The sequence below is a fragment of the Balearica regulorum genome, chromosome 21 (assembly GCF_011004875.1).
Source record: "Balearica regulorum gibbericeps isolate bBalReg1 chromosome 21, bBalReg1.pri, whole genome shotgun sequence".
Classification (NCBI taxonomy): Eukaryota; Metazoa; Chordata; class Aves; order Gruiformes; family Gruidae; genus Balearica; species Balearica regulorum.
The window spans coordinates 2630730-2657364 of NC_046204.1; the positions used below are offsets into that span (position 1 = coordinate 2630730).

At 45.1% G+C, this 26635-nt stretch overlaps 2 protein-coding genes across 9 annotated transcripts in view; both read right to left on the bottom strand.

The window, feature by feature from the left end:
* The window catches only part of MMP23B (matrix metallopeptidase 23B), a 26319-nt gene extending 11840 nt beyond the window's left edge, over nucleotides 1-14479 (bottom strand). Inside the window, exons 1-3 of one of the 2 annotated variants that reach the window (XR_012838560.1) lie at nucleotides 14379-14479; nucleotides 3933-4078; nucleotides 764-903 (exon numbers count right to left, since the gene is read on the bottom strand). Coding sequence is in view for 1 of the 2 variants with exons in the window: in XM_010308717.2 (XP_010307019.1) it covers nucleotides 764-903; nucleotides 3933-4078; nucleotides 7857-8027 (457 nt within the window). In the remaining variant the exon portion in view is untranslated. Of the gene's footprint in view, nucleotides 1-763; nucleotides 904-3932; nucleotides 4079-7856; nucleotides 8178-14378 lie in introns of those variants that run through there. The other variant, XM_010308717.2, reaches the window with a different exon arrangement.
* A 1508-nt stretch (nucleotides 14480-15987) lies between these two features.
* The window catches only part of MIB2 (MIB E3 ubiquitin protein ligase 2), a 50843-nt gene continuing 40195 nt past the window's right edge, over nucleotides 15988-26635 (bottom strand). For all 7 annotated transcript variants that reach the window (XM_075773122.1, XM_075773120.1, XM_075773118.1 and 4 more), the window contains 8 exons: nucleotides 26463-26619; nucleotides 25618-25772; nucleotides 24857-24983; nucleotides 23747-23977; nucleotides 21912-22090; nucleotides 19890-20074; nucleotides 19023-19088; nucleotides 15988-17210 (listed from right to left, as the gene is read on the bottom strand). In XM_075773122.1, coding sequence (XP_075629237.1) covers nucleotides 16969-17210; nucleotides 19023-19088; nucleotides 19890-20074; nucleotides 21912-22090; nucleotides 23747-23977; nucleotides 24857-24983; nucleotides 25618-25772; nucleotides 26463-26619 — 1342 coding nt within the window. In that variant the 3' untranslated portion in view covers nucleotides 15988-16968. The remainder of the gene's footprint in view (nucleotides 17211-19022; nucleotides 19089-19889; nucleotides 20075-21911; nucleotides 22091-23746; nucleotides 23978-24856; nucleotides 24984-25617; nucleotides 25773-26462; nucleotides 26620-26635) is intronic.

Genomic DNA, 26635 nt, shown 5'->3' on the forward strand with positions numbered 1-26635 from the left:
CACGTGGTAGCAGGACAGGTCCCTGGGAAGGCACATCATGTGCTTGTGAGTAGCGTCACGCAACACGAGAGTGAAGAGCATGTTGCGAAACAACGGTAAATCTGCTGGTTATCTCAATATTGCTGCCATCTGCACAGGAAATAACTATTTCACACAGACCATAAATCCCAGGAAGAATTTACATCTGGGGTTGAGACTGAGCAGATAACGCCTCAGCACTAACATTTTTCTAGGCCTGAGGAGCTCAGGAAATAACTACTGGATAGTTACACAGGGGCAGAAGGAAGGGAAGGACAGGACAGAGAAAAGATGGTGCTTCAACAGGATCTACAACAGGGAGACTAAAACCATAAACCAGCTGGAATCCATCACCTGCTCTTGGGCTCTGTGTGACCTTGGATATGTCACCTCACCTTTCAACATCCAGTTTCCCCGTCTGTGGAACAGAGATAATTCTGTCCCAGTGGCAGATTTTGAGGGTTAATTCTTGTCAAATACCTAAAGCTCCCCGACTGCAAGATTCACAGGGAGTGTGAATTACGATATTAACATCTCCTTAGAGCAACTAGTAGTAGTTTCTCCACCTGACTAAAGGCAAACGCCCCAATCGCTGTCCGAAGGATGGCCTGCTGAGCCCATACGGCAAAGGAGGACCATCCCCTGCCTCCGAACCCTTGGTTCACGTACTGAAACTCTCCAAGTCCCTTGTGGAGTTAACACCAACAATGGTGTCCCGTCGCTCCCGCAGCCCGTGCAGCCTTACCTATTTTCAAGTCACTAGCTACGTGGCGCGGCACTTCTCGGAAGCTGAATGGTGAAACTTCACTCCACATTCGGAACGCGGCTGCTAGTCCCTTGCGCGTGTCCCTGGCGTTTATGAGGTTTCTTGGGAACGACAGGATTCTGTAGGAACACAGAAGAACTTCAGGAAAATGCTGTTCCTTTCTCAGACATCAGCTGAAGGCTCTCAAGGCTGCATCAGGCAATCAAGTCTTTCCATTCCCTCGAATAGGTTCAAAACAGGAGAAGCTTGAACTGGATATTAAGAATATTTAATAAAACCCCACAGGGACTAATATAGTACTGATGATCTTTGCAATCACACATTCTGGACTACAGCTTTTGTCCCTCCTCAAGCACATCATTTTAGACAAGAAAACCATTTTTCTCCCAGTCTGTCGTGCAGCATTGCTAGAAGAGGAAACAACTGCATTTCAGCAGCAGACTAGGTAACTCTGATTCCTAACTCTTCGGCTACAATGGATGTGCACACGGTGAATTATAATACTCTCAGGCAGAACATCTGACAGAGGGTTCCAAAGGCTATCAAAGGTTTGATAGTAAAACAAGTTACTTCCTCTGAAAAACATCTCATCACTTGGGAGAGGGACTCGAGAGAGGGTTTTGCTTAGGGCACAGGTCTAGATACAGCTGAACTGTACGAAAAACTACTGGTGCAGGATGGCAGAACCCCTGTTTGTACCATGGAAACGTATAGATGGCTCCTAGAAACTTACCTTCTTGTCCCAAAAGGAGATCTGCATTCAGGAAATTGCCTGAAGTGTAGCAATTGGGAAAAGTTGTGTATATTCTGCTATCCCCTCTGGTAGTTTTTTAGCTATGCTGTTTATGCTCTCCCTTCGTCCCAGCACATCCTAAAGGGAGCAGAAGGTTTCGTATCAAGCCAGGCTGTTAACGAGCGTAAACCTGGACAATTAAGACTATCGTGAGGCTTCGCCTGTTTGGGATGAGCGTAGAGGAGGTATGTTCTCTGCGCAGCGTGAAGGAGTCAGGTTCGTGCCACCCGCTCGTTCCGTGTCTCACGGGCAGAACTAACCCCTGCCTGTCCACCGGGAGGTCAGCACGTGCCCATCAGCCCTGCAGCATCACCCGCCGAACAACGCAACAACCACCGCCGCGCATCGCGCAAACGAGGTCAGCGACAGTTACGACGAGGCTTCCGTGTAACTGATGGCGTAACAGCTACCCGGAGAACAGAGGGGACTGCAGCATCAGCCATGCCGTGCCAGTTATCTTCCCAGCCTGCATTTGGTGACCTCGAGATACTCCCCCTCCTGCTTCTGTGGAGAAGCAAGGGGGTGGCGCAGAGCTGTCGGACAGACGCAACGGCTGCTGTCCTTCTGCCCACCCCACGTGCCCTCCTCGCTCCTTACCTCCACTGCCCCAGGCCAACCCACTGCAAACACGGCTCATAACGCTTGCCTCTCCTGTTTGCTGGCGACAGAAAACTCTCCTGCCCGTTACGGTCTCTGGAGCTAGAGCACAGCTCCATAATGACGCCCTCAGCCCAATGACCAGAAGAAGCTGTAACACACGCTGCTGCTGCCGCCAGAGGCCACTTCCAAGTTTTTTTCAGACACCCAGTGTGACCTGCTGCTCCAGCCACTGCGTTTTTACGGTTAGCCATTGCAGCTCTCTTCCGAGGGGAGGTCTGGGGCTTGCTCTATACTTTAAAGTCAGGAGTGGCTGGAGTTAGCAGCCGCATTAAAAGGGCCTTTGTAATCACACAAGAGGCTGAAAAAAACCTGATTTGGTTCCTGTGTCTCCAGGGAGGTGCAGGCTCTCAGGCAGGAGCGAGCAGTCGGCCTCTGTCCAGTCAAACCTCCAAGACTCCCGCTAGGCCTGAGGTTGACTCCCGCTAGGCCTGAGGTTCCCTGTGACAGTCTGACTGTACCTGCCAGTGCTCATCTGATGAAACTGTTACCAAGGGGATTCCCTGACCCTTGTTCTGTCTGAACTCACGTTAGCTCTCCTGAAAAACATTCAGCAATGCCGTTAATATTTTCCCAGAGAGAAAAAGCATCTTTTCAGGACGCTGCCATCACAGCCCATCACACTGGACAGTTCCAGGGGCTGTTCCACTGCTGAAGGAAGGAAAAGAGCTGCTCCAAGGCTAAACACCAAACAGGGTCGACATTGCCTTATGCCAGCAGGAGCAGTAAAACCAGACAGCAACGAGAAACAGTTCAGTGTGACAATCCACAGGACTCCATCGATGTTGGCTCTGAACAGCCTCCTTGTTGAAAGTGGCACTGGGATCGCACGTTTACACCGCTCCATCGTATCAAACCAGACCACTCTGTGGCCGTATGGTCCTGGGGTTCTGAGCAGTGGTAAACCCAGCTGGAAATCAGGAATCTGGACAGCCGCTTTCCTTGGCAGAAACGTCTGAAAATATTAGGGTTAACATTCACTCGCCCTAGAATTGCCAAAGGCTTTTTATTGTTTATTTCTTGGCAATCTAAGAGTTGGCATCCTTTCCCAAAGACAACAGGGACAAAGAGATTCTAAAGGCACTCGGCACTAAGAGAGCTCTGTCCTCCTGAAATCACAGAACCTTTCAACAGCAATTTCCCTCAGTGATGATTTAGGTTCATATGCAGCTCTTTTAAAAGTACCAGCATGACAGAATTAAAATTCAATTCACCATCTTCTGAGGGAAGTCCCTAGTTCTGGGAAGCCTGTCTGTCTGAAGCCTGAATCTGCCCCTAAACAGTTAGCTTTACCGTTAAGTAGCCTCAGCACGCAGCTGTATGTGCTACTAGCTTCTAATGCAGGGACGATGCTTCGCATGATCCACAGCTGAGATGAGAGGTGTAGCGTTTGTGGAAATACTTCACAGAATCAGAGAAAACCAGGTTCGAAGGGACCTCAAGGATCCAACCTTTCTTGGCAAAAGCTCTGTCTAGACAAAAACACCGTCTAGACAAGATGGCCCATCACCCCAAATCTTAAAAAAGTGTCCAGCGCTGGGGAACTTCTTACTTTAGAGAGGCTTTAGCAGCTATCTATTGACTAGCAAATGAATTAGCAATATTTATATGGTTAATATCTATACCCATGGCAGGAAAACCTCAGACCCCAGCGTCACTTCGAAAGTGCTAGCTCTTAGGGCTAATGCAAGTCCGTACTTGTATGTCAAGTTGAAGTGGTTCCATTTCAAATGCCCTGGTGTGATCGTGTATCGTTTTCTCCGTGCTGGAGGCCGAGGTGGGAAAGCTGAACGGTGCAAAGCAGAGGCACTCACTCCGTGAAGACCAGGTGGTGTGGCATCTTCCTTAAAAGACAAAAAGAGATCTTAAAAGAGATGAGAGAGACTGCAGGACCGAACAGTGTAAGACAAAATCCACCAGGTATGGGGCATCTGGGGGCTGGGGAGCACAACGGGAACTCCCTTACGGGTGTCCAGGAGACAAGACCAGTGCATCGGCTGGTCAGTGCTTTGCAGATTATGCCTGCTCCGAGCGTGCTGAACAAAACCAAGACAGAGCAGAAGAGGGGCTATACTGTGAGGAGTTCCTGGGGCACGTCTTAGATCAGACATGCAAGGAAAGGAAGGGAGCAGCAGTCCTCAACACTGGATCGCAGAGGATCAGTGCTGCAGGCTCCCTTGAGCTGCTGTATCATTCCAGAACAGGGCACTGCAGCCGCTCCGCTCTCCTCTTGGAGTGCAGTACGGAGCAGAAATGAGGCCTCGGTAGGCTCCTGGCCGCAGTGAGTGCTGCAGCTCTTCCTGGAAAGTTTTCATTTCCTTTTCACTTTCCTACTGCTCTCCAGCCTCACCACAGAAGAAATGAAATACTGGTCAAATGAGTAAAACAGGCAACCCTTTGTGCAGAGAGCTCTTTATAAAGCTGCGCTGTGGATCAGGAATTCCTTCAAAGTAAATAGAGGCCCTGGAAACCCTGGAGTGCGTTTAAAGACATCAAATTTGGTGACACGTCTGACAAACTATGAAAGTCTTTTAGTCCTGAGTAGTGGAGGTGAAAGAATGGGACCCAACATGGTTCTCTGGAAGTCTACCTGCTCTGCCTCCCCTTCTCAGGACTAAGACACTGAGTATCTCTGGGTTATCTTTGCTCTGGAGGCACCAAGATACTTACTAAGCGATACGTATAGTGGCAAGGTTACAAAAGCTGCACCGCTACAAGTTTGTTCAGCCTCACAGCACGTTCTACAGAAAGGGAGAGCTGTCCTCATTTTACTCATGGAAGAGCTGAGGCTCTGAGAGTCAAACCAGCATATCCCTAGTCTCACAGCACGCCAACAGCACGAAAAGACAAGAGCCCAAAGAACAGCTGCCAGGTACTGCCCAAATCACTGGCACCTCTCCATGACTACAGCTAGCCATGGCTGGCAAAAGGCTGAGAGACTCTATCCTAGGAGGAAACCAGTCTCTTTGGCTTGTGTCTGTGAGCCATACTGGCTTCTGCCTTGTTCTAATCTCAGTATTTTTCTTTCCTGCAAGGACAGCCTTTTAGTCTTTCTTCCAGCTCAGCTGTGGGTCTGACTCATAATTTGAGATCTTTGACTGTAAGGGCTGTAGAACATCACCCGTGAAACAGAGAGATCTTAACTAATACCTTGCCTTCTAAGCTGCAAACTTTTGGCAGAGTATTTGATCACATTTCTGGAAGCCTTCAGATGCCAATTTGCTCTTGAAAGAACACAGAGCATCACTTTTCCCTTTTAACCTTTGTGACTTTGTTGTGCTAAGGGATCTGGCTGAGGAACCCATACTTTCTGGTTCGCTCAGTTCAAGGCCTAGACCCTTCTTCACCAAGGCTCGTGTGATGCGAGTACACCAGCTGTCATCCCTCTCCCTTCACCTCCAGTGGCTTTTACCTCTGAATCTACTCTGAGATTGCCATTTTCCCTTCATAAAAAAGGAAAATCTTGCATCCTTTTGAGCAGCACAGACAAGGTGGAGGATCACACCTCGCCTGTGTATCAATGATCTGTTGGAGCTGTAAGAGAAGCCTAGAAAAGATTAGCTCATAATTACAGGATAATAAGATATTTTCCCTTTTGTTTTCAGTTTTTACGGGCAGGGTAGAATTAGGCAAATCCTTTCTGCTGTTTTCTCTGTGATCCTTTGCCAGTACTGGGGCTGATCACATGTTCATTCTGCATCAGTCAGGAACAGCGCAGGATTGCTAGCACTGTGGTTCTCAGCCCGTCTACGGGCTCTGACTCAGGAGACCTGATAACTTACGATGGGATGAGGTAAGGTATTAACGCTCTTCCGTAGCTGTCTATCCTTGTGACAGATGCTCCTGCCCCTTGGCGAAGCCAGTAGACCACGCAGTGCAGTTGCTTTCTAGCCTCCGTAACTCGCAGCCCAACTGGTGCCATTTCCAGTTTACGGTAACACACTATAGAGCTGCATAGGCCGAGTAATGGACACGGCCCATTCTGCCTCCTCTGCCACTTTAAATTACACCAGCAGTGGGTGAAATCTTGAGGCTGCTCTTAAAGCCCCCTGGGTATCAGCAGAAGAAAATCAGAGAGTCAGAAACAGGCTGCTGGCTTCTCTTTCTGCAATGAAAACTCCTGCAGCCCCAAGGGAGAAAAATTATTGTCTTTTCTGTAGCCATTGAGCTTAAAACCCTAAGGCCATGAGCACTGAACAAGCAAGGAGGAAAAAAAGAAAAAAAAAATCAAATCTGCGTCCCTAGTGACCTTATCCTCAAAATACAAAACAAAGGCCCAACAGCAATCACTGAAACCTGTGTCTGACCCCATCACTAGATCAAGAAAGGTGCAGAGGGTTGAGTTCTCCCTCTCAAACATTCTGCTCAGTCTCTGTTCTCCTCTAGTCTTTGTTCTACCTACCACTGGTGCAACAGGATGCTTTTAATTAAAAATGTGTTGCAAAATGAATTGGGGAAGGGAGGGGTACCACACACATACACTGTAGCTCAGATGTAGGATTCTGACAGGAATGGAATGACCTAGTTAAAAATTTCACAGTATAATTTGGATCCAAGGATTTGTCTGGATGCCAAAAAAAACAAGACTATGAGAATATTCAGAACTGGAGAAGAGGTCCAGGAGGAAACCCATTCGACTGTGGGTTAAAGTCTCAAATGTTCAAAAAGCTGGGGAAGTGCTGGAAGGACAAGTGCTTCAACGATCTCAACAGCTGCAGGAGACACCAACACATGTAAAGGCAGACGCTGGTCAACATCCCTGCTCTACGTCATTCACCCTGTGCAGTCAGACCTCCATTAATTTACTTCATTGAGTTGTAACGAATGTAATTCATTCCCCCTTCTCTCTCCTCGTCATGCGGTTCCCCTCTCAAACTAAACAGTACCATAACTCTGTGACTTAGTGCCAATTAATAACAGCCCCGAGCACGTGATGCAAACAGGGGCTGCTATTGCCAGGATCTTCATAAACACAAACAGCAGGACAGGATGCAAACACTTCAAGATTTTTCTTTTTTTAAATCTAAAATTGAAAACTGAAATTAAGCTAAAAGCAAAAATTAAGATCAGCTTCTGAGAGTCCCAGAGCCTTGCTACAGTTCCCCCTGAATACCAGTCTGTCCCAGCATATCTTGCTAATAATGGATGGACCTTGAAGGAGAGTTAATATCAGCTAATAGGTCCAGCATTAACTCCCGTTTAGATCTTACACCCTGAGCCCTGGCTCTGGAGCTCCTAGGAAAGCTCAGCTGCTACAGAAATCAGAATATATGCGTGCCACATCATACTGGGCTGGAAAAGCAGAGGTACTCAGAAGAATAGCCAAAGCTCTGAGGGAAAACACCCCAAATCTTCTGTGCATTCACTGTTTGGTTGTCTGCAAGCTGCATACACATCTCTAATAATCTAATCCTACTTGGATGTATTTCAGGATCCTTTTAGGATCCTTTGCAAAAAGGGACTCCAAGAGCCATAAACAGATCTTGCTGCCTGAACAGTTATTTACATATTGTTTAGATTGCTGCCTGAATTTATCCGTCTTCTAAAAAGAATACCCGTGCACATCTATTTGATGTCCCCACGCCCCCTTCAAGCATTTGAGAATTAGATCCTTTCCCCTACCTGACTTTTTTGAACTGCAGCTCCAGCTGGATCTCCCACAATAGCCAGCAAAGCCACCACAGGGAATACGCATAAAAATCCCACCATGGTTCTACAGCCATTGCTCTTTTTCTTGTCAGCTGAGAGGAAGCTCTTCCTTCTGTTTGCAGAAAGTTGTTCTACTTGATCCATATTGTTCTTTAACACTTTTTAGAGGGACAGGCAACAGATCCTAAGACATTCTCCTCACAGAACGCATTGGTAATCCTTTTGCTCACAGTTGCACTTGGAGCATTTGTGAGTAGCCCTGCAGTTACTGCCAAAGTGGTGCAGAACCACCAGAGTTTCAAAAAGCTCTAAAAAATTAAAAAAATGTAGACTTTACATTAAGCCTCTTTCCAATGTGCCAAAGATTCTCTCAGCCTCTGCCAAGTCGTATCATATTACTGCAGCTGAAAGTTGGGCTGGCAGAGGAAAAGCAGCAAAGTGAAACAAGCTGGGATGGACATGAACTCTTTTCTTTAACTGACTGTATAATCACCAGAGGACAAATCTGCAGTTGTCAGCTTTATGTAATGAAAAAATTGGGGGAGGGGGCAGCAAAAGGAATCCAGAAGCCAGCATCACGTCCCTGGAATGTTTCATTAGGGATGCTTAACGCTAGAAGAGCTGTCATTTGTCAGGGGCTGTCTTCAGGAGCAGAATGAAAAATGAGATGCTGTGAGAGAGCAGGCAGGGCTTCTCTGCTTAGGAAATTCTGGTCAGGGAGTTTACAAACTCAGATAAAAGTAAACATCAGCTCCCTCTTCCATGAAACTCAGCAAGCGTCCTGCAAATTTCTTGTGTACTTGGGAGCTACCCAGTAAGGGGTTATCACACTGATCAGAAAGACAAGTATTTTCAGAATCATACTGATTTGGGGTACCTCGGCTTGAGCACGTCAGAAGGACTGACTGGGAAAAGCGGTCGGTTTGTCTCAAGCTGTTAGGGTCTTTAAGGCATCTCCAGGCTGCGGACGTGAGAGCAGTTCAGGACTTTTTTAAAAAGCTTACTCAGAAATTCTCAGGTTTGCAGAAATAGCTGCACTTTTCTCTCTGGTCATTGGGGGCTGGATACTCAGCGCTCCTGATTTGGGGTGTCCTTAGCTAAATAGTTCTGACCAGACAGAGGAAGAGGAACTGTGTAATCTCCTCGTTTCACAAGAAAATGGCAGAGAGGGGGTAGTTCTGTTGCCAGTCAGTACAAAACATTCCTGTCTGAAGCATTTGAAAGGTTTCAGAAACTTCTTGCACTTTTAATAATGAAAAATGGTTTAATTTGAATTTTTTTTCCCCTAGCTTGTAATCAAGCTTGTGACATTTTATAGGTTTCATGTATTTTCAGACTAAAGCTGGCCTGGAGCTTTTAAACAACTCAGAATAAATATGACCAATAAGTCTGTGTAAAATTTAATGAAAATGTTCTTTTTCAATTTTCACCAAGCTCCCTTCCGGAGAAAAAGCCATGCTTTCTGCAGAGAGCAGACAAAGTGCAGCAGTTGTTCAGATACCAGGTGAAGGACAGAATAAGGAGTAACATAGAAGGAAGTTATGGATAGAATTACAAAGGAAAGCTGGAACTAGGAGGATGAGAAAGCAGAAAGCAAGGGTTCAGGGCTCTAATTTCTGTGGACCAAAGAACTCAACTGCAGCAGCCTGAGATATTGACTCATCTCAGCTGTTAGCTGCAACTTTCTGGGGACAGTTACCCCTCTTCCCCAGTAGCACAGCTGGCAGAAGGAAACATGCCTGCGCATGAGCACTCTGAAGAAGTGCTTTATTCCGAGCTCCAAAGAGTGCTGCAAATGCACCTCCAGTTGCAGTTTAAGCTGCAGACCACAGGGTGAAGTGAGAAAATGGTAACAACACACTCCTAAACTTACCAGCGTCTCAAGTCCCCTGAACAAGTTTCTGTGGGAGTCTGTAGACAAGAAAAGATCTGCAGAAATACTGATTGAGAAGGGAGTCTTGAAGTAAAAACCTGCCTTGGAATGGGGCTCACAGACTTCAGCCAAGAGCTCTTCTCCTGTAAAGCAGTATTGGCTTGAAAGAAAAGTACTGCTAGCAAACACGGCGCTGGAAGAACATTGAGTTTCAGTCATGGAACTGTGTAATAGCATTAAGTGCATCCGCCTTTCATAAGGCTAGTAAGAGTCAGCAGTGTTTGAAAAAAGATTTTAACTTATGCACTGTTATGTGTGCTCTCTCCTCTTGCCAGAGTATCTGAGCATCTCTCAGTCTCTCAGAGCATTTAGTTGCACATCAGTCTGAAGGTAGGGCAGTGCTATTATCTGCACCTTACAGGTTAAGACCTATAGTATGTGTGGGAGAAAAGACTTGCCTGAGGTCAAGCACGGAATCTTGCAGAACAGGAACCTGAAATCTTCCAAGCACGCAGTTAGTGCCTTACTGTTTCTGAAGATGACTACGTGAACCTGAGTGTTAAAGCATAGATTGCGAGCTCACACAACCACACAGCCTGAGGGAACTATGGATTTCCTTTGTCCCCATGGAAAGAAAGTAAAAGGTTTTGTAAAATGCATCTCGGTTCAGGCACACACACACCCCCCCTCCCCGAAGTTAGTATCTAGAGCTTTAGTAAAAGCACGTTCTTGAGGACCTCATTGTTTCCGAATACTTATTCAAGCAGCTACTAAAGGTTAGCATAGCCAAGCCCTTTTCCATGAGTTATGAAGTATTCTGAATAGGGAAAGAGACCATACTGTATATTAGTCATTTATCTTCTTGCGCCACGTGGCGGGTGGAAAATGGGAATCTTTAGCTGCAGAGGTGATTCATGACCTCTGTGACATTTAGGATCCTGCTTCCCTGTCAAGGTAGCAAGCAGGTTATACCCGGATGGATCAGAAGCGAGAGAGCAGGGTTTCTTGGAAAGCCCATAGTTCACTTTCCCCCCGTACGCTGGGAATGCACTGTGCCCATCCACACAGAAATTCAGTGCCTGTGCATCCAACTTTACCAAACCACTGGCTACAGAGTGCTTTCAAAACTTTTAAAATTTAAGCCAAATATTTGCTCAGAAACCAGCTCAGCAGTAAGGCCAAGACAAATCTCAGTTTTTATGGCAGTGAGAGTCAGATGAGGAGAGCTCTTATGCTGAGGTATTCAGAACTTACAGATGGGACTTGTGGAGCTAAGGCAGACGCACGAACTTAACGCTGTGCACGCTAACAATGCTTCTGATAAAGTCACTGTGCATCTGGATTCTTTGGTGCACAAGCTCTGGCCAGAATCCTCAGTGCTGCTGCTGGTAAAAAAGCAAAATTTCAGTTGTATACTTAGTTCATCAATACTGTGGTTGTTAAATTTCAAGTACAGCTCTCTTCCGTAGATATTTTAAGGGTTATTAGGGCCAGAGTGCACATCTGTTGACATTTCACCCCTGTTCCCTGCCCTCGGTTAAGAATATCACGGTTTTCCCAAGAGATACTTGTGCTTTAAAGGACTCAAACGCAGCCATCAGTGGCGTCAAATCTACAGCACTTGTCAGAAGTTAAATCTTTTTCAGATGCTTCAGACAATTCCCCAGACTCCTTTCTGGAAGCGAGCGCTGCCCTGTGCCACGGGCAAGAAGTTAGTCAGAACTCTAAAGTTTCATCTCTGCTTTTCCAATAGCTGAAAACATTCTCCACGCGTTATCAGGCAGCCTGAGCCCCCAAAAGGGCTGCCTGTACACAAGCACAGAGAACTGCTGCTGCAACTTCGGAGTTCTGATGAATTTTAGAGCTCCCAGGTTCTCAAGTGCAGATATTTGGTTTGGACTACAGGCGAGAACTGTCATCCTGACTATATTTGGACAGAAAAACATTCCTGGCTTTGGTTTCTGCACAGTGTCTAAAAGCAATGGAACACATTACACTTTGAGGGAATCCATATGGTGTCCTGAAGAACAGGAAAGAAAGGCAGGGTACAGAACTGCCTTTGCTTTGTCTTCATGCTGTTAGCAGCAGTGACCAGGACCTGGATAGCATTTTGTAGGGAGCTGGGATTTTCTAAGCAAAGTCAGGGACACATGTCCCGAGATCTCTGCATGCAATAAATGTCATATGAAAAAGCAGGCTCTAAGGGGAACGAATGTTGCATAAAACCTACAATGGTCAATTAGAGACTACGGAGAACACGAAGGATGGGATCATTTGCACAACACAACACACCTTCCTCATTAAATCACCTCACTCTTCCTTTGCTCTTTTCAATCTTAATTGCTGAAATGTTTAGTTTAAAGTAGGGCTGCCGTATAATGCACAACATATGGCTGCATTCCCAAGGGCAAGATTTTGCTCAAAAATAAACTCACTTCCATAGATTATTCTTAGCATTTCTCTCCTCCCCTTTCTTCAGCATCGTTAACATTTGACACTACTCGCAGCACTATTTCTAAACGATGATCTCTGTGGTATTTGCCACTTTTAAGAGGAAAGTTAGCCCCGGTGCAGCGGGCCAGGAAGCACACTGGCACTGCCTCATTCAAGTCCCCAAGATGACGCAAGAACAATCCATTACAACACATCTATACTCACGCCAAGAGGTGCTACAGAGAGAACAACCATTAGTGCTACAACTGCAGCTGTCTGACTATCCAAAATGAATCTCCCCTCTCACGAAACCTCTTATTTATTCATGCATTAAGTGGATATTATTCAGCATTGGAACAAACTGCTCTCATCAGCTTCCCCTGTCATGAACTGGGAGTTCTACGTGGAGGTGGGCAAGAGAGGGAAAGAAGAAGGACCTAACATTTGATCATGTCTGATGGCTCAAGGCACGAGCATCAGCATTTCATCTCTAGGGCACCAGCCCAAATCCAGGCCACAGGCAGGGGAGGGGGAGTGCACACAGCTGAATGTGATTTACTACATATGGGCTCCTCGGTGGCCCATGTGAAAAGAATTAGCAAATCCTCATATAGCTCTTATTTTAAAAAGCACTTACATATTTATCCCTTCATCTCACAACTTGGGGGAAAAAAAAAACCAACCACCCAACATTCTTGCATGGTTCCGGTGGGAACGGTGGTTAAAACTTGTACTTTTTCAGTGGGTCATGGACTAAAAAGGATCGTATCTGCTGTGGCAGGGAACAGCATTCCCCAGGGAGGGGGAGAATAAGAATGTTCTTTAGTCCCGAGCATTCTCCCACTTTCTATCATGCAGCCCCTCGTGATCAGTATCTGCTGATATTCCTAGAAAAATCCATGGTCTGCTGAATAGCAAATGAGCTGAAAACAAGGGCTTGCTCCAGCTGGCAAAGAAAACGGAATATTTTGCTTAACTGTCAATTTGGAGCTGCAGCTCACAGAAGTGCCTGTACTGGCCTGACCTTCTGGTACCAAAGAGACATGCTCTTGACCCTAGTTAGAAGCTCAGCAGTCCAGTCATGGCCACGTAGCAAGTAGAATTTCAGGAATTAAATGAGGGATAAATTTTTCTCGATATGCAGATAATAAAGTGTGACCATAGCAGAGTAAGAACTGCTTCCCTGGGTGGGGATACTTTTGTTGTTCCTCTTTGGTGGGCTATATTAATCATCTGTAATCCATTTGTGGATTTACCAAGCCTCCTGAAATCCTGGGAGCAGCATGGACTCGTGGGAACATAATCAAAGGCGAGATGGGTTCTTCTGACAAGTGATCGCCTTCTCTCTACTCTCTCAGTCTCATGCTGTCTGTAAAATGCAAAGTTTTGGCTGCACTTCCAAAGGAAGTGCTTTAGAAACCGTGATTCCAAGTATGAAATGAGCTGTCGTCTATTTACATTTTTACACCAGGAAGCCTCGGCAACATCTCTCCCTTTCAAAGCCACGGCTGTACATTGCTGCAAGGTACAGAACTGCATTTCAGGAGATGGCAGAAGCCCCCGTGAAAACAAGGAGCTCCCGGCTCATTTGCAGAAGACCTGTCAGTCTCATTTGTGGTAATAAGCATCAAGCAGAAAGTTACTCACTATCCACACTGATTAACTCAATATTTGTCTTTTGTCTCTACAGGAGCATTTGCCTACTGCTCTGACATCTCCTTGCCTCTCCTCAGCCCCTTGCTGTTCCTATAACCAGCAAGAATACCAACTGGTAGCTAAAGGAGAAAGGGGAGGAATGTCTTCCCCTGCTTTGCCCCCTCCTTTCCTCTCTCATAATCTCTAGCTAAATTTAATGCAGCCCCTGATCTCTTGGCTCTTTTTCTGCTTACTCCAGTTATCTTCTTCTTCTCATACTTCAAATTCAAGCCTGGATTGGAGCAGAGAAACTATTTTGCAGGCTGAGACTAGAGAGATTATGCACGAACCAGATGAATTAGCGAGTACACAAAGCTAACCGTTTCACCCAGCGTGGCACTCAACCGGCCGCAAGTCGCTCTCTGATCCTGGCCCTCTGTGTAAGCAGGCTTACCAGGGAAGCTAAACCAGCAGAACCTTCTTCACTTCTCCAAAGCCTCAGACTCCCACGGAGCCAAGCCTGTCACGGGGGGCACAGCTTGCCAAAAACATACCTGGCACATAGGGGCGTCTGCTTGCCTCCCGTTATCTCTTGTTCCTGCGGCTCCACTGACTGTCTTGTTTCTCCTCTGTTGTGGTGCAGCAATTCCCTTCTTCTTACTAGGAAAATGAAAGGGTCAAAATGGTGCTTAACAGCTCAACTCTTGCTCCTCAAAAGCAATCACCAGCAGGAACAGGGAAATGAAAGAATAGGCTCCCAACCTGAAAGCTCTATTTAGAAACTGTTTCTGTAGTTCTTAAGCAGATATACTATGCTGTACAATATTCCACCTCTAACTTGGCCATACAATGAATTTCAGATACGAAAATGAAATCAGGAGATCTTGAAATGGAAACTGCATTTTAAAAAAATAAAACATAAAATTGAGGGGAACTCTTCTTTCCCTACAAAATCTCTCTTCATTAGCCAGGAAAAAAGAAAAAAAAAAAAAAAGCCATTTTCTGCAACAGCTGCACAGTTTGGAAGTTGAAGGCTGCAGTCTTCCTACAATTTTTTTCCTTTAGGGAGAATACTCACTTGGAAGCCTTTGTTTAGTATCCAAAGAAATTATAAAAAAAATGAAGCAGATGCTCCCTGTTGTTTTTCCCTGAATAAACTGACACCTTAGGCATAAGAGATGAGAATAACGCAACAAACATTGAACAGTTTGCCACCTCTGTCCCCTCTTCCCCAAGTGCCAATACACATACACATTTAACACACGTGATAAAGCATCGATCGGTTTTACCTTTAGTAAACTGCTTTCAGATTTGATGCAGAGGTTTGTGAAAGAACTGTATTTCAAAAAACACTTAGCATGGTGTTGCGGTAATATACAGTCCAGGAAATTATTCACTTGCACCGAATAGTGGTTAAAGCAGCTCTTACACTATAAAGATGGCTCAAGTCTTGTACTTTCTGAAAATAGCCTTTGCACAGTAGTTTTTCTACTGCTGCCCTACAATACAGCAAACATCTGGGCAAAAAGTCTGGTTTATTCCAAAGGAATTTACACTAACATGAACTTCTAGGAAATAAGTAAATGAGTATCCACACCTCTGATTTTTACTGAAGCTGATTCGGAAATTCAGCTTTAGGTTATTTGGGTGTTAAATCTAACCCAGCCAAATAATTTAGGGATTAAATCTGATCCATTTTCATAGCTCAAAAAAATCCACTGAAACTGTAACAGCCTCAAGTGAATATTTTGACAAAGATTATCTATCGGAGTCGGAGGTTCTGACATAAGACTTTCCTCACACCACCAAGGGATTATGAAGAGGTAATAAATATTCCTGTAACTACCATATATTCCACAAAGTTAAAAATTTCTTTAGAAGACTTGCCACCTCTTTGCTAATGAACAAAGATAGTAGAGGAACACAATATTTTTGTTTGTTTTAAATATTGCTTGCAATATGTAACAAACAGTACGCTTATGTATAATTGTGTCATTAAAGATATACACCACACACGCAAACACGTATGTATACATACACACACGCATAGCACGCTAGCCCTACAGGTTGCCACTTCCACCAACAGTTACTTTACAGGATGGACTCAGTGGATAATATTTCTTCAGTCAGACAGCTGGAAAACACGATACAGCTGGATCCACATTTCAGCTACTGTTTGTACATTCATTTTAATGCTCAGGAAAATATATATTTTATTTTATTAAGTTTTGCTGCAAAACAAACAAACAAAAATGAAATCCCTTTTTCTCATGTCTCAATTATTACTATTTATTTTCTTTACACTTTGATTGGAGTATTTAACACCTGCCTTTGGCATTATGGATAAAGAGCTCAGGAGTCTCTGAACACACAGTTGTGCCAAAAAAAAAAAAAAAAAAAAAAAAAAGAGTGTCACTTAGAGGTTAGAAATATTTGTTGTAACAACATTATTTTCTCCAATCAGTGTTCACTACTTTAACTCTAAGGCACACGCTCTGTCTTTAGGATCTCATTACATCCAGATTTGCCTCTGTCAGTCCAAGTTCTCGTTGAGCCCACAGTACTTGTTCAGAGAGCATGCTGTCTTAGGACATTACCTCCCTACCACCGACAGGCATCTGGGAGAGCTGACGCCACGACTGATCTCCTCTGATACCTCCTCACGTGAAGTGCAAGCATATGCTTTGCTGTTGCTTGCCAAGGTGTAAGGTACATCCTCCTACAGCATCTCCTTTCGGAGCAGTGCAAGGCTGCAAATCTGACACTGCAGGGCACTAGACACGGTGCAGTCACTGGAGTTGGATGCTGTTGAAAACATCTGCATACGGAAGCCTATTCACCTCTGGTCTGAAAGTCTCTTCTGCCTTCGGGAGAGACTTTACTTCAGGTCTTTCTGACGGATCGGCAGCACAGAGCGAGGGGGCTGCCTGCCCTCACGCTCCGCTCCTTGGCCTTACGACACAGTAAGTAGAGGGGACTCCCTCCACCTCCACCCAAGTCACATGAGTTATTTGCTTCCCCCTTTTTCAGGATGGCTTTGCAGGTAGCCAAACACATCAGCCTCACTAGCACTTCTCATCTAAAATGCAAACAAAAAGGAAGTAAAGGAGGGAGGTGGGAATGGGAGGGGAAGCAAGCATATCCTTAGACAAAGATCTGAATCCTCTCCCGGATAGCCTGCCGGCAGATGGGGCAGACAGTAAGGGCTGTGCTGCAGTCTGGGCAAGAGCCATGTCCACACTGGAAGACCAGTTTGATTTGGTCATCGATGCAAATAGGGCAGGTGATGCGCTCTTCCATCTGCCGGTAGCGGTTCTGCAGCTCCTCCATGAGCTTCCTCTGATCTGTGGATTCAGAGCTCGGGCTGCACTCCACCTCGGTGCTGTCTGCAGGGGTGGAGAGTGGGAAGAGAGTTAGTCACTAATGTCCTCTGCCTCATGCAGTGTCTCTTTATATTAGACTCTGCCCCTCAAGAGTAGCAATTAGTTCCGACTAAACTCTCTTCACTGAGCCTTATCCAGGGAGTCCTCAAATAAAAAGCCTGAGATGATGCTTTATACAGACTGGCCAGTGTCGCTTTCCTCCATTTAGTTGCTCAGCTGGCTTGTGTGTTTTTGTTTGTTTGTTTGTTGTTTTTACAGGAAACAAGATGTTGTCTGAAATGTCCTGCCTTGGTGTTCTGGAATAGGCTGCTGCTACCTTCAAGTAAAAGCATTCAAAGCTGGTTGTGATGCTCTGCCGTGCTAGTCCGGGAATCCTTACAGTGCTATCAGTACTATGTTCTCTCAACCTTCTGTTCACATTTGGGATTCAAATTTCTGGTTAAGTCTTTCAGGACACACATGGTAAAACAAGAAGAAATCATTTGATGTCACTTACGTTGACTTTTGCATACATGAAGCTACACAAAGAGAGTCATTTAGTCAACTCTATGAAATGAAAGGACTCCAAATCCTGGAAAACTGCCAGCTTAGGTAAATACCTCCTGAAATCTCCTGGTTTCAGCTTAAAACAGCCACTGTTCATCATCTGCTTCTCAATCTTTGATTAGGCAGCTTTACACTTCAATATAGATGTCCCTTTCCCCAACATTCTGGAATTAGTTGCACTTCAGTGGTGCAAGAAGTGATTTCAAATACATAAAGGTGAAGTGGGGACAGGGACCTTGCTAAAGGCAAACACTGAAGACATCACTGATGGGGAAGTCCTGCTGATATTCTCAAGAGACCTCGGTGTTCCTCCTCCAGTGGAAATTTGCATGCAAATAGCTCATTTGGAATTCTCATCAGTATTTTGTTGCCAGTCTGTAGCAAAGACAAATGTTCCTACCTAATATTAGGTAAATTTGCTATTTTTTGCGTTATGGAGTTCCAAAGAGGATTTCTGTCTTTGCCAGCTGTGTGTGTCCAATGCTGTGTGACAGATTCTCGGTTCCTCAGTGCTTTTGTCCAGCCATCAAGTCATAAGACTACAGTCTGACTCCAGCAAAGGAGTCCACAATGCTAAGCCATGAGCACCAGGACATGCAATTCATTTTAATACGCACACGCCCTAAGAGTGATCTTGGCTAGAAAGACATCGACTCTGACAGCCGCTAAGGAAAAAGCTTCAGCGGGTAACCTGTGTTAATTCCAAGGCAAGTGCAAACCTTCTCCTAGCGTGCTGGCACGCATAACACTGCCCATTCTGGATGCGGAGTAACGTGGACAGAAGACTATCTGTTTAAAACTGGGCTAAAGAGCTTTATCAAAACAATCCAGCTCAATGATTCCTGGATAGCTGGCTAGTGCCAGCCCTGTATAGGCACCATAATTTCAGCCAAGGGAGAAGCAAGGCTTTCACAAGGTGTAATTTTTCCTTTCTCATAAATTTTCACTGTTAAATCACTGCCTGTGAAAACGGTTAGACTGACACATGGAAAAATTGATATTTACTTTCAATATACAACATAAGCTAGGCACTGGACAAGCTTCCTCAAGTGTCCTGTCTATGCAGCTTGAGCTTAGCCGAATCTACCTTTTCCTCTCTAAAGGTGGTCAATGCAACAGGCACGCACACATCAAAAAACCCCAACCAACAATAATAAAAAGTCAACTCCCTTTCTTATGCTTATTTCACCGAAAATCATTGATGCTGCTCAAACTAACACTGCGCAGGACCCTTCCCACAGCACTTAACAGTAGAAACAGCAAACATACCTTGTTTCAGTTTTTTGGTTATTGTCACTTGACATTTGATGCACTTCTTCATTCTCCTGGAGCATTCTACCATGAATGACACAAGAAGAGATTACAATTAAGCCCACTCATGCCAGAATCAAAAGGAAGGTAACAGACTCAAGATCATCAGCTTTGAACAACACGAGACCTCCAAAAACGATTAAGAGATTTTTTTCTGCATGGAGATGAGGACACTACTTCCTTTCTCAGCTATGTTCTAGTCTCTTGGTTTAGTCTTTCCTATGCCAGTAGCAAACAGAACACTTTATAAGTCCTCGCTGCTCTGTGCTACTGGAACTGCTGCACAAAACAGTGGATGAAAACAGCCCTTTGCTCTGAGGGGAAAAGATGCAGCTCTGGCACAGAGTCCCTACCAAATTCCCTGTGGTCAGACTGCGAGTGCCTTGCCAGATAACAAACTCACTGAAGCTTGCCTGCTTGACAGGCTCCCATTAAAACAATTGAAATGCAAACCAGTAACAAAGGCGAGAGAAGAGGGAAATCCTTCTCGGGAGGGTTTTGATGGATAAAGCACTGCCAGCCAGAGCTGAAACATCTGGTTTTCCTTCCGAATTATCCAGGGCACCTATAAGCACAAGCAGAGCTGCCTGGGGTGCCAGTCAGCAGGTGGTCAGAACACTGTGCTTTTCATAGGTAGCTTTGACATCTTAGATAAGATGGTGGTGCTGAAATCATGACTGGGGTTGTTTCAGGACACAAACAGCACAATAGCTTTGTGTCTAAACAGAGCTTAATTCATTTATGAGTCCAGTTAGGGAAGCTATCTGATGGAACAGGATAGAAAAATTTAAAAAAAAGAAGGAAAAAAACCCAGAGTGGACTTACCTTCACACACAATACTGTGCTGGCATGGAAAGAAATGGATGAGCAAGGCCAGCTCTGAGCAGACCAGGCACTCTGTGGGGACTGCCACACTCGAGACACTAAGGTTGGTCATCGTGTTGGGGGTAGTGTGCACACGGCGAAGGCTGCAGGTGATGGCTGAGCTGTCTGAAGAAACCTGCTGTTCCCTGCAACCATCAACATGTAATAAAATTTGAGCCACATACTCCAGGTCCTCCTTCAGCAACCAGATAACATTGTATTGATCCCTGGCAAACACATGGAGACAGAGCAGCAGATGCTCAGGTAGCATAAACCTGTGAACCTTCACTGCCCTAGTGGTACCCACTCAGCCTCTAGCAGCCAGGATTCTGACTGGCTCTACCAAAAAAAAAAAAAAAAAAAAAAAAAAAGGAAAGAGCAGAGATGACTAATATTTACACAAGTTGAAACTGCTCTTTTGGAGGACAACAGTAAGGTATTGACAGTACAGTCAGCTGCTGGAAAGAGTCAGCTTTCAGGAGATATTTAAAAAGTGCAGCTCTAAGGATCCTCCATATTCGCATGTTCCTGAAAAGTGCCTGGGGTGGTTGTCTGTGAGTTTGCCTCTTACATAATACAGGCTCAGATTCAGATTTCTGTCCTGGCACTATGAGCCCCAAATCCAAAGCCCTCAGCAGCCAGTCCATCCGTTACTTTTCCTGCCAGCCAGTCATCTGCTAGCTGGACCTACTACCTAAATTGCAAGAATGATAAATGATTGAACAGAAGGGACAAGGATGGTCATTTACTAGCAAATGTCTTCAGTACTGCCAAAAAATTCCTGCCCCACTAGGAGTGTTGCAAAGGGGTGCTTTTTGGTCTTTTGATACAAAATCAGCAAGTTTCTGGGAGGAAACTGCTATGTAGCTTCCTACTGAAGTGGCAGTAGCTTCATTATAAATGCATATAAACCCCAGATACTCTTCCTCTTCTAGACCTGTTAATTTCAGTCAGACTAATGAAGCAGCTTAAGAAGGTATAACTAACCATCCCGTCCTGACAGCTCCTGTGTGTGATGCTGGGACACACCACGCTGTACTGAGGCTTATGATCTAGCATACAGCACTCTGTCTGCAGCGGCTGCCTTAACTCCGCAGACACACCCCCAAATCCTCCAGTCAAACCTCAACCCAGAAGCTGAAACCAGTACACTGTTATAAGAAATGTCAGTCAGAAAAAATTGGCATTCTTTAAGCAAATAACCCCCTTAATCCAACATATAGTCCACTGACAAAATTCCTACAGAAGATGTTTAAAGGGACACATTTCATCTGTTATTTACAGTGGAGCAGAAGCATGGCCAATTACAGCGGCTGCTGCATGGTTTCTCCTCCAGCAGTAATGGACTGTGGGTCCATGCCCTCAGATCAAACACAACTCTGCTTTCATGTTTGCAAAGTCAAAATCCAAACAAATGTTTCTCAGAACCTGAGATAAAGCCATCGTTGACTTGCTACTCGCCCTTTGGCATTTTCTCAGTTATTTCTCTTATCACTTGAAAAACAAGCATTTATCTAGTTCTGGAATAAATTCTGCAGATTCTGGTGCCCGCTCTTTTGTTGCGCTTCCTCTCTTTTTAGACTTTAAATATCTGTAACTGCAGAATCCAGTGTAAGTAAAACAGAACCCAGAATTACTCTGCAAGAGAGAAGTTGCTCTTGGCTTCAGTGGCCAGTCTTCTCAGACTGCCTCCGGGCTCTCTGAAAGTCAAGAAGCCAAGTTTGCACCGAGCAGCATTAATCTGCTCTTCCCAACTCTTTCGAATGGCAGGATGCACCCTTAAACAACCCCTCCAGAAACACAGGGTCAGCAACCAGCTCTGGATGAAAACAGGAGGTGCTCAGACTGACATCCAAAGTGTTTCAAAGATGCTGCATCCCTCCTGGAACAAGAGCTACACGCAGCGACACCTCAGTGCTGTGGGAGCACTCTGCATTTTGCAAGGAAGTATACTGTAGCTAGTTTCCAGAGGACATGGTTTACCTGAATTTCTGTGAGAAGTCTTTGATGATCTGGACAATCCTTCCATCTGTAATGAGGTCTAAAGGAGACTTTCCCCGATGGTTTGCATAATTAATATCTGCTCCTTCTTGTGCTAAGTAACATGCAATTGCAGCTCCAACATTCAGCTCTACATTTCCAAGAAAGCCAGAAGCCTGCAGCTATAAGATGTTGAGAAACACTCTGTTAATAGAAAAAGCTTCTGCTATGTGACTTTGACCTGTATCAAATTCAAAACAAAGTCTTAATCCTTGTACTTACAAATTGAAAGTGTAGTTTAGCTTTCTTTTTTGAAAACACAAAAAGATTCTTCATCATGTAAATACCAGATGGAAATCTTGCATTCCAGGAGTGCGTAAGACTGGTCCTAACTGGTGCTACTCATTACTAATCATAGTACCAGGCACTCATTTCTTCAGATAGTGAAAAGGAAGTATGCTGAAGGCACCACAGTACATACCAATTGATGAACAGCTGGTGTATGGAGCCCTAAGTGACAGCTATTTAAACACCCAAGGTTTTGTGTACATTATCCAAACTAATTTGAAGTCCACAAACACTTTCCACTGACTTAAAAGACCATGTAGATCAGGGCAAGTAAAGTCAGACATGAAGGAGCCTACAGCACCTAGATACAGTGTGCTATAAACAGTATTGGGAATGACATGCACAGATCTCTCATGTTGCTTTAAGACTTTCTGCATCCAGGACTAGCTAGTGGCTCTCCCTAGCACAAGCTAAGACCCAACACTAGAAAATCTAGTGTCTCTGAGGAATGTCAGTGCCTGAACAAGCCTAAGGACCTGAGGCTGGAACATCTTTGGCCATGCACTTGAGCTATCAACTCATGCTGTCAACACTGGTAGCTTGGTAACAAGCAGAATGGAAGAAGAGCGATGCACCAGGCTTTTTCAAGCACCAAGAGGTAGAAAGGAGGAATGGGTGGTTTGACACACAGCAAGCAGCCCTTCAGAATGTCACTTTAATTTTTTCTGATCATTTCAGATTACAATAAAAATAATCTACGCCAGATTTTTCCAGTGTACTAAATTATCCCTACAATGGCATCATTCTCACTCCACCCACAAAGTATAACCAATGTTTGCACTCTTGGTTTGCACCGCAAATCTGATGTGTGCCCATGTTGGAATTTACACGGATGGCAGAATACTTTGAACTGCTCATTTAATATCTTTGCCAAAAAGCCAGATGAAGTTTCCAGTCCTTGGCATATCATGCACTGATTTCTAGATCTAAGGCCTTTCCTGAAATACCTTATATATCCATGAATACAGAGCAACATGGTGAAATCCAGTTCAGGCTTTGTAACCACGCAGCTTTTATCCTTCTGCCTGATATATCTCACCTCTCACATTCTGCTCTACATCTGCAGATAACTGGGGTGTTTGTGGTTAGCTATCCTCATATTTTCCATGCCATCAGACAGAAGTGAATTGCTGTGGTTCTGGGGCATGAATTAAACCCAAGACTCTTGGCTGTGCAACTGAATTCGTGACCTTTCCCATGTAAAGAAAGAATCGCACAACGCTAATAAAAATATCGGGGGAGACAGTATGAAGTGTTGTCTGACTATGTAAAGTATCATGCTATAAATTCAAGCATACCCTCAAAAGCCTCAGAGGGTTCTTGTTTTCCCACAAACAAGAAGGTTTGTTTCCACATTCCCCATCTGGACTGGTGTTACACAATTTCGCTGCCTTCCTTTGCCCCCACAGATCCCACTATCTGCTCTCATTCTGACATCGTCAAACATTTTCCTGCCTTTGGTGCTGGAATTTCTCCAACTCCCAGCTCACCTTGGAAAGGAGGGACAACCCCAGTTCCCCTTCACGCTTCGCCATCATGACGGACATTAGTTGCTGCCGTTCCAAGGCAATGTGCATGGCTGTGTCCCCATCCTCATCTTCAGCATTGACATCACTGCCTTCGCTGACCAGCAGTTGCACCATCCCTACATGTCCCTGGATGACGGCCAGGTGCAGCGGTGTCTGGTTACGGTTGTTCTTGAGGTTGACATCACAGCGACCCTTGAAGAGAAAAATTGCGTCAGAGTGAGTTGTTGCTGCTGAGTTTGGCTGAAGAAGAGTGCTGCAGCTGTGGTGCTTGCTGAGGTCCCAAGTCTCAAGTCCATCTTTGTGAGGACAGCAGTATAGAGATCTCCTGTGTATCTTGGCCATACGGCCCCCACACCTCAAATATCAAGAAAGGGAGGCTCAGAAGACAAGTGCTCAACCAACACACAGATAACATTTTCCTGGTGATGCCTTGAATATGACAACTCATTACTTCCCTGACACAACCAAATCCTGGAACTGCTCCAAGCAAACAGTCGTGGATTAGCTCCTCTAAAGCAATACTGATGCCTTGCTACCTGTGTGCTTTGGTTTCCCCTCTCCAAAGCAATGTGGAGGAAAACCTGTGCAAATCTGAATCATTTTGCCCCTCTGCTAAACCTGCAGGGGAAGGCAGCAGCAAAGGGTAGAGACAGAGAGGAAAGATGTCAAAATATTTTGTTCTGCATTAAAATGGAATACATGTCCTCAGATATTCTTTCCTGAAAACGAAGCGTGAGAAACCCACCATAGAACAATCAGTAGCTGGGTAGCTTCAGCCTTCTCCTGAGCTCTGACCTATACCTGTGAAGTAGGGAAGGTTGTTCCAGTGCCAACTCACTTTGTTCTAGCCTGCAAGATACCCTTCTCCTCTGCTGCCAGTGCCAAAAGGAAAATTGTCCCAGGAATGCCGACCCCTGTTCTTCAAAGTCTGGCAAAGAATGCCAGCTCTTCAAAGAGACAGAGACATTCTTGCAAGGCCGGCATTAACTCAATAGCCTTTAAGAAATGCGGGGTTTTGAGAGTGGGACAGATGGGAGGTTGTGGTGGTGGTGGTTTGGTTTCGTTTCTTACCTCTTTGATGAGAATTTCTGCCACTTCTTTGTGATTATTGAGAGCAGCAAGGTGCAGGGCAGTGAAGCCGTCTTCCTTTTTGGAGTCAACCAGCTGCCGAGCTCTTGCTAAAATCTTCTTTATAGCTCTAGAGTGTTGGAGGTTAACAGAGATGGAAGAGTTACTTTATCAGAAAAGAAAACAATGCAGAAGAGACAGGCCTGCCTCTTCTGCTCAGCAGTTATGAATGTTCGTGGTTTAATAGGCAGCACCATGAGTTGGCAACTGTGACACAGAGCACTCCCTCTATCTCACAGATTGAATTACAAGAATAAAATAAAAGCCCTCAGTTATCATTTAATAAAGCAGGGTAAACTCACACTGCTATGAAAATAATGAGCAAATTTATCCTTGGAAGAATTCCAGAGGATCTCAGTTAGACACAGTCTTTTCAAGTACTGTTTACTGCAGACCTTCTTCCTGTCCTTCCATGTGTGAACCCAAACGTCTATGGAGACTATCTAGAGGCAGACAGATTTCCTAGACAAGCTAGGGGAGTATGAGAAAGCTGGGATGGGGACAGCAGGCAGCAGTTTCCTGTGAACACAGGAAGGATGGAAGGACAAGGGCAACAGCTATACCTAGCCTTATCTAAACCCAAGAAATGTATAACCATTTCCTTTCTAGCTATCTAGAACTACATCCGCTGCCTTCTTACTGTTAAGACAGCAAGCACGAGTTAGCATCTGTAAAAGCAGTAAAACTGAAAAAGGGTCACTTACAGCTTATTGCCTTTTAGAGCAGAATAGTGGAGCAGGTTGAAGCCTTGACAATTCTGGACAGTGAAGTCTATGTTGGGTACTTCAGTGAGAATCTCAATAACGACTTTGTAATCTGCAGTGATAGCATAATGCAGGGGGGTGTCTCCCTGGGAATCCTATACAAGGATACCAAAGCAGAATACAGGTTACCTACCTCAGAGCGTCAAATGCAACAGCTCACCCTGAGGGACAGTTAAGAAGATATATAGTGTCACCAGGTCACATACAGTTCCAGGCCACACACCACTGACATCCATAGCAGTTTCATAACCTTTGTGAAATCCTTTCCCCAGGGCTTGAAGCCAGCTGCTGAGTAGACAGGTGCCAACATTCCTAACTTGCTTTGAGAGACAGACCCAGCACAGTTCAGCCTCACCATCACGCAAGCACAACCTAAAAGTGCGCTGGGTCCAATTCACCACCACTGCCCTCCAAGTTCCTAAATGCCGGTCTTAAAAACCTCACCACTCGTTACTGCTGGGAACAAGTTTGAACAACATACACCAGCAGCAGGTCAGCTCTCACTGGAAGCCCAAGTCCAGCACAGCAGAGACAGTGCTGCTGGACTGAGCTGAGCAGACTCACGATGCTGAAGGAGCAGAAACCCGGAATTTCAGAGCACTGAAGTTAGAGGAATACTTCCCCTGTGCAATGCACAGTAGTGCATTTGAAGAGAATAACCTTTAATTCTATGAAGCAACAAATGGTGTAAGACATAAAGAAGCACCTCCCCACCTCAGAAAAATAAAACAAACAGCCCCAAACACACACCCTCCCCCCTAAATCCCATAAACCCCAAAACTTACTGGGAGGTTGACATCACAGTTGAGCTCACAGAGGGTCCGCACCACATCTGTGAATCCTTGACTGACAGCAACATACAACGCTGTGCACTTTGCATTGTTCAACAGGTCCGCACTGGCTCCTTTAGCAATAAGCACACGGGCAACCTCAGCTTGGTTTCTGATTCAAAAGCAAG